The sequence below is a fragment of the Tenebrio molitor genome, chromosome 6, assembly GCF_963966145.1.
Source record: "Tenebrio molitor chromosome 6, icTenMoli1.1, whole genome shotgun sequence".
Classification (NCBI taxonomy): Eukaryota; Metazoa; Arthropoda; class Insecta; order Coleoptera; family Tenebrionidae; genus Tenebrio; species Tenebrio molitor.
Window position 1 is genome coordinate 355983 of NC_091051.1, and position 12187 is coordinate 368169.

Consider the following 12187-nt stretch of genomic DNA (forward strand, 5'->3'; position numbering starts at 1 on the left):
ACGTGACATGCTAAGTTAAAGTTGACGCATGAAATACCAAACCAAACCAACAATTTAAAAGTAGCTCATATTTTATTTTCTGATCATGCGCACTTCCTCAGCAATGAAATGCAACTCCTCTACTTGGACGTAGATGTAAATAAATGTCAGCTGATCGTTGATATTTACAAAATTACTATGAGTAATACGACGCAAGATAACATTCTTTCAATAAATTTGTTGTGAACAGACAAGTGACCGTAATGGAGGCGGTTAAAACGAAACAAAAACCTAAGGTAGGTTTCGATATTATCAAACGATTTTTTAGTTATATCATATTTCTAGAAAAAACGTGAAAAGAACGACACTAAAACAGCCACTTCTTCACACTTCACCAGTGAAGTATCTGAAACAAAAAATTACGATAAAGATGTTGACAGTTGTGAAGAAGCTGTTAAAGAAGAGCACGTGTGTCAAACAGCAATTGAGGCTGTTGAAAACACAAAAAAAGAAGAACCACTACCAGTTGTAACAAATGTCATAAAAATTAACGAATTTGATCGATTGTTGAATCTTAGTAAAAATATAGCTAGCGAAATTAGTTGCCAACAACAAAAAGAGAGTTTTTTACATATCGAACGTAAAATTGAGACTAGTAAACCAAAGCTTTCAATGAGACCATATACTGAGACTCAGTTGGCTGCTCTGTACACTAACAGCGAGCTGGAAGTGCTTGAAAAACTCACGTCACAATATGTGGAAAATGAACTTAAGGGTTTTGTTATAAAGCAACACCCATTGTATGAGCTTTTGTCCACTTATCTGCAAGTCTTGACGAAAATTACTGGTAGAAAATAATTTTTAGTAAAAATTAAATTAATTAAAAATCAAATTCATTAATTAAAATAATTTTTACTTAGGGCCGGTTGCACCAACGCCAGTTAAAGTTAACTGTAGGTTAAAATGTTTCGTTACTTTAGTTACCTATTGTTATAACAATGTTTTCGTATATTTTAATCTATAGTTAAATTTAACTCACGTTGGTGCAACCGGCCCTTAATTAAATTAATCAATATAAATTTTTTAGTAAGTCTACAATTTTTTAGGAAACTGTTTGGAGTTGGATCAATTCAGAAAGGAGTACCATGACCAACTGGCGATGATGTGGACCACTGACACGGCTACCGTGACCGGCCGAGGCGAGTGCCTCGACGGCAGCACGGTTACCGCAACACACTCCTACCAAAAAGCGACATTCCACCGCTCCGTCGTTCAGAGCATTATCCGAATTTTGGGTCTCGTACACAAGCTCATTTACGAAAATCACAGTCTCTATGGATATATGGCTGAAGATTTGCGACTGCAGGTTGACCTTTGAATCTGTTTTTGGCAAAATATATAAGCGAACGATTTCAGATCGAGTTGTACATTCAGACCGCTATCAACAACTGCATGACCGTGGCCACACTCGACAAGAACGCTCCCGTCATCCTGTCGATGGAAGAGGAACCTCGCCACCTCACGCCGTACTTGAACGAAATCCGTCTCAGCATATCCGTACTTTTCGCCTTCCAGCGCAAGATCATCAGGGAGTCGCAGTTCGTCAAAGAGAGCAGAGAGTGGTTGAATCGATTGGTCGCCGTTTTGTTGCGCCTGGCCACTTACCAGGACCATCTGTTCATCGTCAACCATCTCTTGAGGTGTCCCGCAGGGGTCGGATCTTGGGCCGTTTCTTTCATACAAACGCCGTTGAAGGAGGCGATTCCCGAGGCTCCGTTCTCTTCCTTCGAAATCAATCACATCTTATCGATCCTGTCGATGATTCTGTCACCGGTCGCAGAACGAGAACGCTTTCTGGAAGATATGTCGCAGAACAGAGAGACGTCGGGAGATTCCATGTGGATCGTGGTGGACTCTGAAGGCGAGGAGGACGACGAAACAGGAACTTCTCTCAGGGAGAACGATCTGGTTGCTTTCTTGACGCAGCTACCTTTCGAAAACTTGTTTCGCTCGGTTCTCCTAATCGAGAAGAAAGATTTCGAGAACTGTTATGATTTTTCGAAAGTGAGCCAACACCACATTTTGAGGTTTTTAGCATTCGGCACTGTACTATTGAAAATTATCAATAAGGGACTTCACACGTACGCTCAGTCGAGGTACAATCAATTTTCGAAGCGTTTGAGCCGCCTGATACGTCACGTGGTGCAATACGCGACCGATATTTGGGAGCAGTTTCGGAAAAATCCGAACGTTGAAGATGCTGCAATGATGGAACGACTCCAAGTCGAATATGACGCGTTTTTTCTGCGCGCCATCTTCTACCTGTACACATCTCAGAGATTTGGAGCATGGCAATTTCTCGCGGTGATACCGTATCATTTAATCACCATCAAGACCACTTGGAAGATCTTTTATTTCTTGCACGATTCAGACGCGAGCACTCGGGAAATTCTGAATCCCGAGGAAGAGGACGACTACGAGAACAAACTGTGGATGAAAGAGTTTAGGATTCAGTTTGAAGAAAAACTCGCTTCTCTAGCAGACGATGAGCTTTATTATCTTCTCAACACTTTTGCAAACATGGCTCTGGCGCGGGAATCCGAAAATATGGATTTCATTAAATCAGCCACGAAAGACTTGTTACAAGTGGGATTTATCAGCCGGATAACTCAAGAAATATGTTCGAAATCTGCAAGAACTCTTTTGACTCACATCACTTCAAAACATCCTCATCTACTGTCGATGATTTTACATGACATCAGAGAAAATATGGAAGCGGTCGGTTCGTTAGTTCTTTATTTGTACGAAGAGTTGCCGCTGACTGTCTGGAACATTTCCGATGACGATCTTTCTACAGTTTCATTATTGCTGTCGAAAAACGTCGTAACGAACGAGAGCAAGTTAGCTAGAATGATTTTATCACGTCTGAACTGGAACATTTTACCGTACGACGTGCACTGTGACGTCGCTTTGTTGGTGCTGAAAGCAACTGAACAAGAACCGAATTATTTGCAGTGGGCCTGGCAGATGATACTGCGATTGAAGCTTCACATCAACGACAAAGCTTTCGGGGATATCAAGCGAGTCCTCGATCCTGACAGTTACGACATGATCATGAAAGGAGTGCAGCAGCAGCAACCCTTGGCGAGTTTCGTAGCTGTCTTGATGACCTCGTGGGGTCATCTGATACCTTTGATTTGCAGCAAAGGCCTCTCACAGTTGTTGTTTTTGCAGACCCACCAAAAACACGAAGCTGTTCTTTTCGCCCTTTACTTAATCATTCCTCTATTTATCAATTCGCAAGAGTACATCATTAACAACGAGCTCTTCCAGGAGATCATATCCAATTTAATGAATGCAGACCGCGGATACATTTCTATGGCCAAAAGTTTGATGAGCGTACAAAATACGGTTTTACAGCAATTCGGCAACATGATAGAAACCCAAATTGTTAATTTTGCCAGTTACGAATTGAGCAGTCCTAGGTGTCTGGTCAGACTGTGGTTTAACACTTTGGTCTCGATTCCGAACTGGAGTAGAGATGCAGGCGTCATGTATCTCCTCGACGTGATAATAAGGGCTGCGTTTTTCCATCAAGATGCACTAGAAGCCGCCACGGCAATCTTGAAAGATTTACTCCAGAGCAACGCTTCTCAAGAACAAGGCAGCACTATAGGATCCATCTTCAAATGGGTGTCTAGTTCTAGCACGGGTCCGAGTCTCATTTCGGGATCTCTATCCAAAAACACTTGGTTGGCCTATTTGGTTATAGAAATTGAATTCGAAGATCGAGAGAAGAGGACCGGTTTGTGGAGGGAACTTCTTTTGCAACTCGACAGTCAAAAAGGCAAAGTGAGCGTCGACGGGGCTATTAAAGTAAGCGAGTGACTAGGTTTTTTTTTTTTTTTTGATAAAGTTGTTTGTAGAAAGCTGCGTCCACCTTGAAGGTCTCAGGATTCACTTCCGGATATCTTTCGATTTACCGATGGGCCCAACAAGCGATGGATACGCCCATCGATCATCCGCTGTTGCCGTTGTTGTGGCAGAAATTTTTCGTCCTTTATCTAGCAAGGCTACCTTTAATTAACACGTACGAGAAAGGATGTGTCGGTGATAAATTCTTCGATGGTTTGGTTAATTTTTCATTTTTGAAACGAATCAAAAGAAAATTGCAAGAAACTCTCGACGATTACGAAATAAGAACCAAAAACGAGGAAGAAAGTTGTAGGAAGCACTTCTTGGAGACATGCCTTAAGTGGGTTGTTTATAATATCCAATTCACAATTAGAATTTTTTTTTTTTTTTTAGCTTGTTTAAGGCTTTCAACGCGTGGTTGGAAGAGCCTCGATTACAGAAGGGTAATCTGCATTTACCATCGCTTCCCTCCATATACCAACCAAATCTCTTGGCGTTCATCATTCAAGGCAGCAATGTTTGTTTTTGTCAAATTTGAGGAATCCAGTTAAAATTAAATCCGTTTCAGACTCCTTGGTATGAATACGTCGACTACGAAAGGATCAAATCGGAACAATCGGAGTGCGTACGTGTTTGGGAAGCTTCGAACTTTCGCCTCAGAAACAAATCGAACAGACCTCTTCTCGATCCAGGAAAGTCTATGGAAAGCGCCGATCCCATCGAACGGATTTTACGCAGATTGACCGTCTACGAGACACCGAAAAATCCCCCAGTCGTAAAAAATCATGCACCTTCTATTCCCACTATCGATTTCAGCAGCAAAGAGTCGCTGTTTACTTCGCTGGAACAGTGTTTCAAAACTCTGAAACAGTTCGCACAGTAAGCTTTTGAGTATTAGAGGCGCGTTCAATTGTTCTACCACTTATTTTTAAGCACTCACACGTTGAAAGTTTCCGAGCATAAAGCTCTGGATTGTTCCTACCAAGAACTAGTGCCACAATTATATCGTTCCGTTTTGAACAAAGTCAGCAAAAAAATACCGTGCAGAGGCCGAAACGAAACAGTCAATTGTTCTGGTGCCGCAGTTATCATCTTGGAAATGCAAGAAGCGCGGATTAATGAACGGATCGAGCACCAAATTCAAACTAACAGGAACGCGTACGAATCGTTGTTGGTGAAGTCGCTACGAGCACCAGCAAGCGCTCTCTGTATAGCCTCTGTGACCATCCAACAAGCCATAAAGTATATTCGTAACAGTTGAAGCATATAACAGCAGCGGTTGATTTTTAATTTTTAAGGATACTTCAGATGCAAGTTCGATGCAATCCTGCATGCGTCGAGATCGGATCGGACTTGTTTTATCACATATTGTCGTTAATGAACGACGAGACCGGTGCCTATTTACCGACGAAGACGCTGTTCGCGTCCTGCTTAGAAAAACTGGGACAGTCGCACATTTGCGGTGTGGAAACCGAAATGCCTCGCCTTTTGGAGATGATTCTCAAAAAACCCTCCTTGGGAGAGTACTTGGCTCCGCATTTTTCACCGAACGATATTGGCACGATCAGTCTTTTGCACATGTACTCCACCATCTGCCAAGAAATCGGCAATAATTATGACGTCGCTTTTGCGCTCTTGTCAAAGGTGGGACTTAGAATTATTTAATCTTCATCTTGGTGAGTGGTCTTAGGGAAATTTTCACCCGTCAAGTTGAATTTAGAAATTTTTGAAACTTCTCATGGAAAAATGCGTTGGTAGTTTTTAAAAAATAATCAAATATTACAATAATGTACTTACAGAGACGCCGCAAAGTCTTTCTATTTATTATTTTCCAGGTTAAATTGCTCATGATTCAGATTCACACGCACCGAAACATAACCTCAAACGTGCCATCTTCACATCGCATCGTTTTCTAAAGTTTTCATAACTTACTTGGGAATTTCAAAATGTTCTAGACCGGTCAAATTAGGTCCGTTTTATGGTTTAAGAATCCGGTTAATTTTTCAAACCCAAACTTTTTTGCATAATGTTCGGTCAGATTGATGATTGACCGATGACGGACGCCGATAATTTTCAGAGCGGGAAGGGTTAAATTTACGAATCGGTGTCTACACTTACAATACACATTTCGCCATATAAGATTGCGAGATTTGGACATGAATGCTTGACGAAGATTCGGAATCTGAATGACAGCGATGACAGTTAATATTTGATTTACACCACACAAAAATTTGGTGGAAAAAGTAAAAGTTGCAAAGCTACCCATGGCTTGCTTGATCGTATCGACCACTCACCAAGATAAAGAAGAATATAATGTTGACTCAAGTTGCAAAAAACCAATTTGGATTTGCAACAGCAATTTTATGGCATTAGTCGTTTGAAATTACTTTAAAACTGTACTTATATGGAAAATATTCAATCCAAACTATGATTTTCTGGCCTTTTTGTGCCTTTATTTGGTTTAAAAATATTGAAAAAATGCTGTTGCAAATGACAAGTGGTTTTTTGCAACTTGAGTCGACTTTAGATAACAATTAGATGTGGAAAATAACCGATCTAGATCTTTTAGTTTGAAATCGACAAGTGGTTGAATTCGAGAGAGCCGAAATTGAATCAGAGATCCGAGTTTATCCAGTGCGTCGTGAAAGCGCTCACAGTTTTGGGATTCGACCCTCCCGTGGAATGTATGATGTTACACGGATTGTACCGGCGTCATCTGTTGTCGATTTTTGAGTTTCAATTCCCAGAACACTACGGTGAAATTCTGGTGAACCTGCTGAAAGCTAGCAATGGAACTAGCGATGCGTCACTCGTGGCGAAAAGCGTCTGGTTGGACATCATCAGCTGTTTGGCGAAACCCGTACAGATCAATTTGAAAGGGCCACTGAGAGACCAACTGCGACACTACGCGCAGCAACAGCGCAGGCTACAACACCAAGAACTGTTGGGAACCGCTCAACTCTTGTCCAATCATTTCACCCAAGAGCGACTGCAGTACGGTTTGTACGGTCTCTACCCCAAATGCAGGAATTACGTCGATATATATGTCATATTATTGGGGATGACCGGACACGGGATCATCACTAGCACCATCAACACTTACCCCGGGACTTTGGGAGACGAGATATGTCAGAAAGTGTGGCCCTGTCTGGTTAACTTGTTTGTTCCTTGGATCGCTCCGTACTCCATACGTCAAACGATGGCTACTTGGATTCAACAATTAGCCGACGATCGTTCGAACGTGCTACCTTGGATCCCGTCGGATGGGTCTTTCGCACAAAAAATTATCACAGTCTTCTACGAATGTATCCAGTTCTTGATCTACGCCCTCCCGGCTTGCACCAACATTTTAAATTTTATCTGGCACTGGTACGTTACGACTTTCGCCAACGCCTCGATAAAGGACCACATCTTGGGACCCATTCACCATGCATTTTTGGCGCTCCCTTGGGAAAGATTTTGTCCTTGCGTCGGCGACCTGGAGCTGATGTTGCGAGTGATCGACCAGTATCTACCGGAGTGTCATTCTTTCTTGGGACAAATATTTATGTCGGTGCCTTGGTTCACCTGGTTGAACACCTTCAACGGGTCCACGCCTCAAGTCAAAAATCGCGTCTACAATTGTTTCCTCAATTTGTTGGTGAAGTTGTCGAACGAGCCCAACGTAAGGAATCGCCACGCGAATCGTTTGAAGACGTTGCTTGTAGAAGTGGAGACTCTCCAATGGACCGTTACGGAGTCCGCGGTCTTTCAAAAGGTAATGGACTGGTACGTTTTGAGCTGTGATCCTGCTGTGATTTTCAAAAGTGATCCTCTCGACCTCGACTTTAGAGTTTTATAGTAAGTACGAAGTGTTATTAGTTTGTGACAAATTTGACGACGCGAATTTAGTTTTCTGAAGGTCGTTTCTGGATACGATAGAGCCCCGGAGAGCGCCACACCAGAGGCCTTCGCCAAAAGATTGGTTTACGTCAAAAGTTACGTTAAATTGTTATCGGTTTTTGTCAACCGATACAATTCAGTCGTCGCTACCAAAGAAAACGATATCAAAACTGTGATAACCCAAGAATTGCACCATTTAGATTCGGTGGCAAAAGTGCCAGAAGAGTGTAACGCTCTCTTAAAAGAGCTACTACAAATCGTAAACATACCAAAAATTTCTCAAGTCGGTTTGAAATGTTTTCAATTGTGGATATCAAACAAAAGCGGGGACGGGTGGGCGGTTAAGGGTTTGTTGCAAGTTGTAGGTACGACCGTGAAGGACAACGAAGCAGTTGGACATCTACTAGAATCAACTCTGACCGGCTACTTTCAAAATAACGGTAAGAACGGAAAACTCCCGAAGAGGTTTTTGTTAATGTGGGTTGTAGTTTCGGTGACGTTTGAACCGACATGGGAAGAAATCGGAAATGTTTTGGAGGTTGTCAATCACAAACAAACCGAATTGGAGAGAGTGATGCTCGCTCGAGGTTACATTCTAGCTTTAAACGCGCTTTTCATCCAGAGAATTAACAAATGCAACGATACGGAGGGACTTCTCAACTTGTCCACCGAATGGATGCAGAACTTGAAAATCAGCGACGAGACTACCGAATCTAAAGTTCCGCTCCTTTGGTTCGGAATCCTGCGCTTGTCCTTACTTCAATGCGAAAACAACGAACCTACTGCAGGAATTATCTTATACAAATTTGCCAAAAATCTATTGCAAATGTCGGAAGACAAAGGAAATTCCAGGTGGGGGCGGAGTTTGCTCAGCGCGATAGGAATCAGCAAGCACGAGTCGATTTCGCTCAAGTAATTTTCGAATCGTTTTCAGTTTTCTCGAGTGACTCGGTTGCAGTTTCAGGTTCGTGTGTCGAGCTTTGGGAGGTTACATCCTAGCCCAACTTCCCGAAATGAAAGGAGAACCTCAGGTGGTGCGGTGGCACGCCTACGCCCCTGCAAGAGTCGGTCAAACGGGAGGCAACAGCGAGTGCGCCAAAGTCCTCATGAATCTCGACTGCGGTCAGAGTCAAGGGAAAATCAAAGAGTGTGAGGAATTGGCTCTGAGGAAAATTCAAGACGCGGAGAATTCCATGCATAACGCTTCGAAATTTTTAGAGCTCTTGGTTAAACAGTTCTACATTAAGCCTTATCTGAAGGACGTACGTTAAGTGTTTTAATGTTATAATTTTTTATCTTGTTTTAAGAATAAAAAGGATTCTACCAATAAACAATTGAGTGTTGTTTGGCCGGCGAGGGTGTGGGATTTATGCAATCATCTGAATTCGCTTCGATAAATCCTTGGTCGTAACGGCGGAAGAATTGCGTCAAGTGCGACCAATTCGGTGATTGAATCGTAAGAGGTTTATGAGCGTCGAATCGGGGATTATTCGAGGCGCGCACTCGGGATGAGAAATACCTGAGAGAGTGCGATCGCCGTCGATGAGTTACGTCGTCGGTAGACGAGGACGGAGCCGAACCGATTTACATTTGTAGAACATAATTACAATTAAAAACGTTAAATATGAGCGGGCGAAACCGGGCTTTTAGTTTTGTTTGGCTCCTCGAAACGGGTTTGCTTGAAAAACGAGCAAAAATATCAATTTGATATCAGCTTATTAGTACATGCCTGAAAACAACGGCCATTCATTTATTTCGCTTACTTTATTTTAACGGCCAGCAAATATATTTTAAGTTAAAAGCCTACGAACCGGCCGCGTATATAAATAATTAAAATAAAATAACGAGGAAAGCGCGTTCTCCTTCGCTCATTAGAACATCTCGGTCGGTCGTGATTTATAGGCATTTGTCGTCGGCCAAGAGACACCAACAAAAACGCAATTTCTGCAGATTTTTCGTCGCGCATTGATGCAACGTTAAAGCGTGTACCGTACAGAGGCGATAATTAACGCCGCATAAAGCTCTCATTGCCGTCGTCACAATAAGCAATCAAGGCGTCTTTCGCCCCGCATTCAACGATTTCGTGCAAAATTGAAGCCACCGAAACGACCAACAAGATCAAAAGAACACACACCCCACTTGACAATACGATTAAAAGCTAGCAGCGTCGTTAAAAATTGAATGCGCCGAGCTGGCATCTATATTGTAGCCAATTACTCGATCAAGGTACCTAATACTCCCTCCGCGTCTGCGGGGCCGGACAGTGGCAGAGATACGCTCGCGCTCTTTCTTTCGCTTCGAGCCGCATCTTTTACATTTCCAAATAACAATCCACCAACGAATTTTCAAAACTTCCGGTCGGACCGTCGACGGCCCTCCTATCATCACTATTTTACGAAAAATATTTGTCCAAAATCTGACTGTCACTTCAACAAAAGATGTACTTTTTTTTTGGTTTTTGTAAAAGTCGTTTCCATTTAGTGTGAATTTTTTGAAGGCGTTACGCCACTGCGGTGCCGCCTTTCGTCGGCCGTCAGTGCCCACCGCAGCGCCTCTTTGTAATAAAACAGGCGAGATTCGATTGAAGTTGGGAGCTCGGGCTGTTGCTTCGCAGGGACGGACCCACGTTTTGTCATTCGTCATCCTGAACCGGCCCTGACGGCGGTAACAATATTTCCGAGAGCGGCGGTAGGCTGCGTGGGTCGACGAGGTGAAGAATGAAAAGCTGAAGACACCTCAGACCCGTCAAGCACCCTCGCATGTCTGCATATATTAACTGGCGAAGTCTTTTTTTTGTTTCGGTAGACGAATCTGGTAATTTTTACATCTCAAAAAAGAGGCGGCGGATGCTACATTGTTCGACTCGCTGATCTCTGCGCGTTCGAATCTCGTTTCTAGGCTTAAAAAGTAATACTCACATAATATAAGTTTATTTTTTAATCAAAGAACTACAACACCGCAATTTACACCCAAAATACAGCTGACAACATTGTACACTTTTGGGTGAAAAATCTCGTCATATAAAAATTGAGGTTATTAGAGATATTAGTAGCACAGCAATTTAATAAAGTTAATGACAACCAATTTGAGAGATTAATAAATGTCTTAGGTACTTTGCGAGGCATTATTAATAATACGTTCAAATTTTAGCTGCGAGTTTGCGTAATTTCAAAGACATTAAAAATGACAGACGTTGGCTGGTTTACCCAATAGATATCATGAAATTCCCTACATTTAGAAAATTTTATATTTGCAAACCTAAATTAACAGGTCGTGATTCTTTGATTAAAAAACAGACATATTTCCTCTTTACACACCACTAATTTATTCTGGCAATTAGTTGTACGGTTGTACCTACTGGAACGTCTTTTTTGCTTTTTTTAATTTATTTGAATTAATTATCCGGTGAAGAAATTAATCTCCGGCAATTTGTATTTGAGATAATCTTTAATTGTTCGTGATTAAAATTTCATAATCTCAAGCAGAACTTGAATCTCTTCAAGAACGAGACGAGCCGTGTAATTGCTTCGCATATATTGATTCGCATTTTTCTCGAATGACGAAGAAGAATATTTCTAGCAACATGTCTGCAATATTCAACTGTTCTCCGTGTAAAAATGCGATTTACATATTTAATTGGTTAATTGATTTAAATTTTTTGACATAACCGAAATGAGTAAATTAAACGGACCACTTCTCAGCTGAAGAATACATTGAAGAGACACATTTTATGCTGCTAAAAAAATTACACCTTTTATTAGTTTGTCTGTCAACAGTCATTCTTCTTTTTTTCGCATAACCTACAATCCTCCCTGATTTTTCCGGGACGTATTCGTCGTAACATCTTAATAACGAAAGCTCGTCCGCTCGAGGTAACGGAGGAAAGTTAAAAAGCGTGCGAACGTACGTAATGGTTCCATAATGTTAAATTAATAACGACGTACGCATGTACGAGTTAATGACGAGGTGAGGCGTCTATCCTGCTCCGGTCTCCCGTTTTTTCTCCACGTTGGTCCCGGATTCAATTTTTCGCCGTGAATCGCCGCAGATCCGGTAGATACGCTTTCGTTGGCATAATTCAGTGATTCTCGTTAAACGGCATTCAAATTTTATGGCGCTGTATATTTGTGGAGCTAGTAATGAATGTCCGAGTGAGACAAAGGTTAGCGTAATTTATGCAGTGCTTACAATCGTTGTTTGCAATTCGCGCTTATAATAAACGATCTAGTTAACCGTTCGCAGTGTAAACTTTCAATTGTTTATAGGTGTGGCGCAGGACCGGGCCGGCCCTCTCCGCCGAATTCAATTATTCGATCCGAGGTGAATCATTACTGGAGAGGTATCGGAATTGTTTCCGGGCAGCGGATGGTCTGTGTAATTTAGTAGCGCGCGGTGCGCGTGGTCTAATCTC

At 42.0% G+C, this 12187-nt stretch overlaps 2 protein-coding genes across 2 annotated transcripts in view; one reads left to right on the forward strand and one right to left on the reverse strand.

Moving 5' to 3' along the window:
- The window catches only part of eIF3k (eukaryotic translation initiation factor 3 subunit k), a 117196-nt gene that overhangs the window by 30984 nt on the left and 74025 nt on the right, over positions 1-12187 (reverse strand). The gene's annotated exons all lie outside the window — the stretch shown is intronic.
- On the forward strand, positions 72-9110 carry Epg5 (ectopic P-granules autophagy protein 5). Its single transcript, XM_069051940.1, has 13 exons — positions 72-275; positions 325-826; positions 1086-1345; positions 1396-3855; positions 3906-4234; positions 4288-4411; positions 4463-4773; positions 4828-5136; positions 5193-5538; positions 6464-7734; positions 7786-8216; positions 8265-8688; positions 8735-9110. Exons 1-13 carry the CDS (start codon positions 243-245, stop codon positions 9045-9047), a joined length of 7113 nt encoding a protein of 2370 aa, XP_068908041.1. The 5' UTR covers positions 72-242; the 3' UTR covers positions 9048-9110.

Excerpts from the sequence above, each read along its gene's own strand:
- Epg5 (XM_069051940.1), top strand. The coding sequence starts at position 243 with ATGGAGGCGGTTAAAACGAAACAAAAACCTAAG. Across the intron at positions 3,856-3,905 it reads GCGTCGACGGGGCTATTAAA|AAAGCTGCGTCCACCTTGAA; the intron begins GTAAGCGAGTGA and ends AGTTGTTTGTAG. Across the intron at positions 4,412-4,462 it reads TCATCATTCAAGGCAGCAAT|ACTCCTTGGTATGAATACGT; the intron begins GTTTGTTTTTGT and ends AATCCGTTTCAG.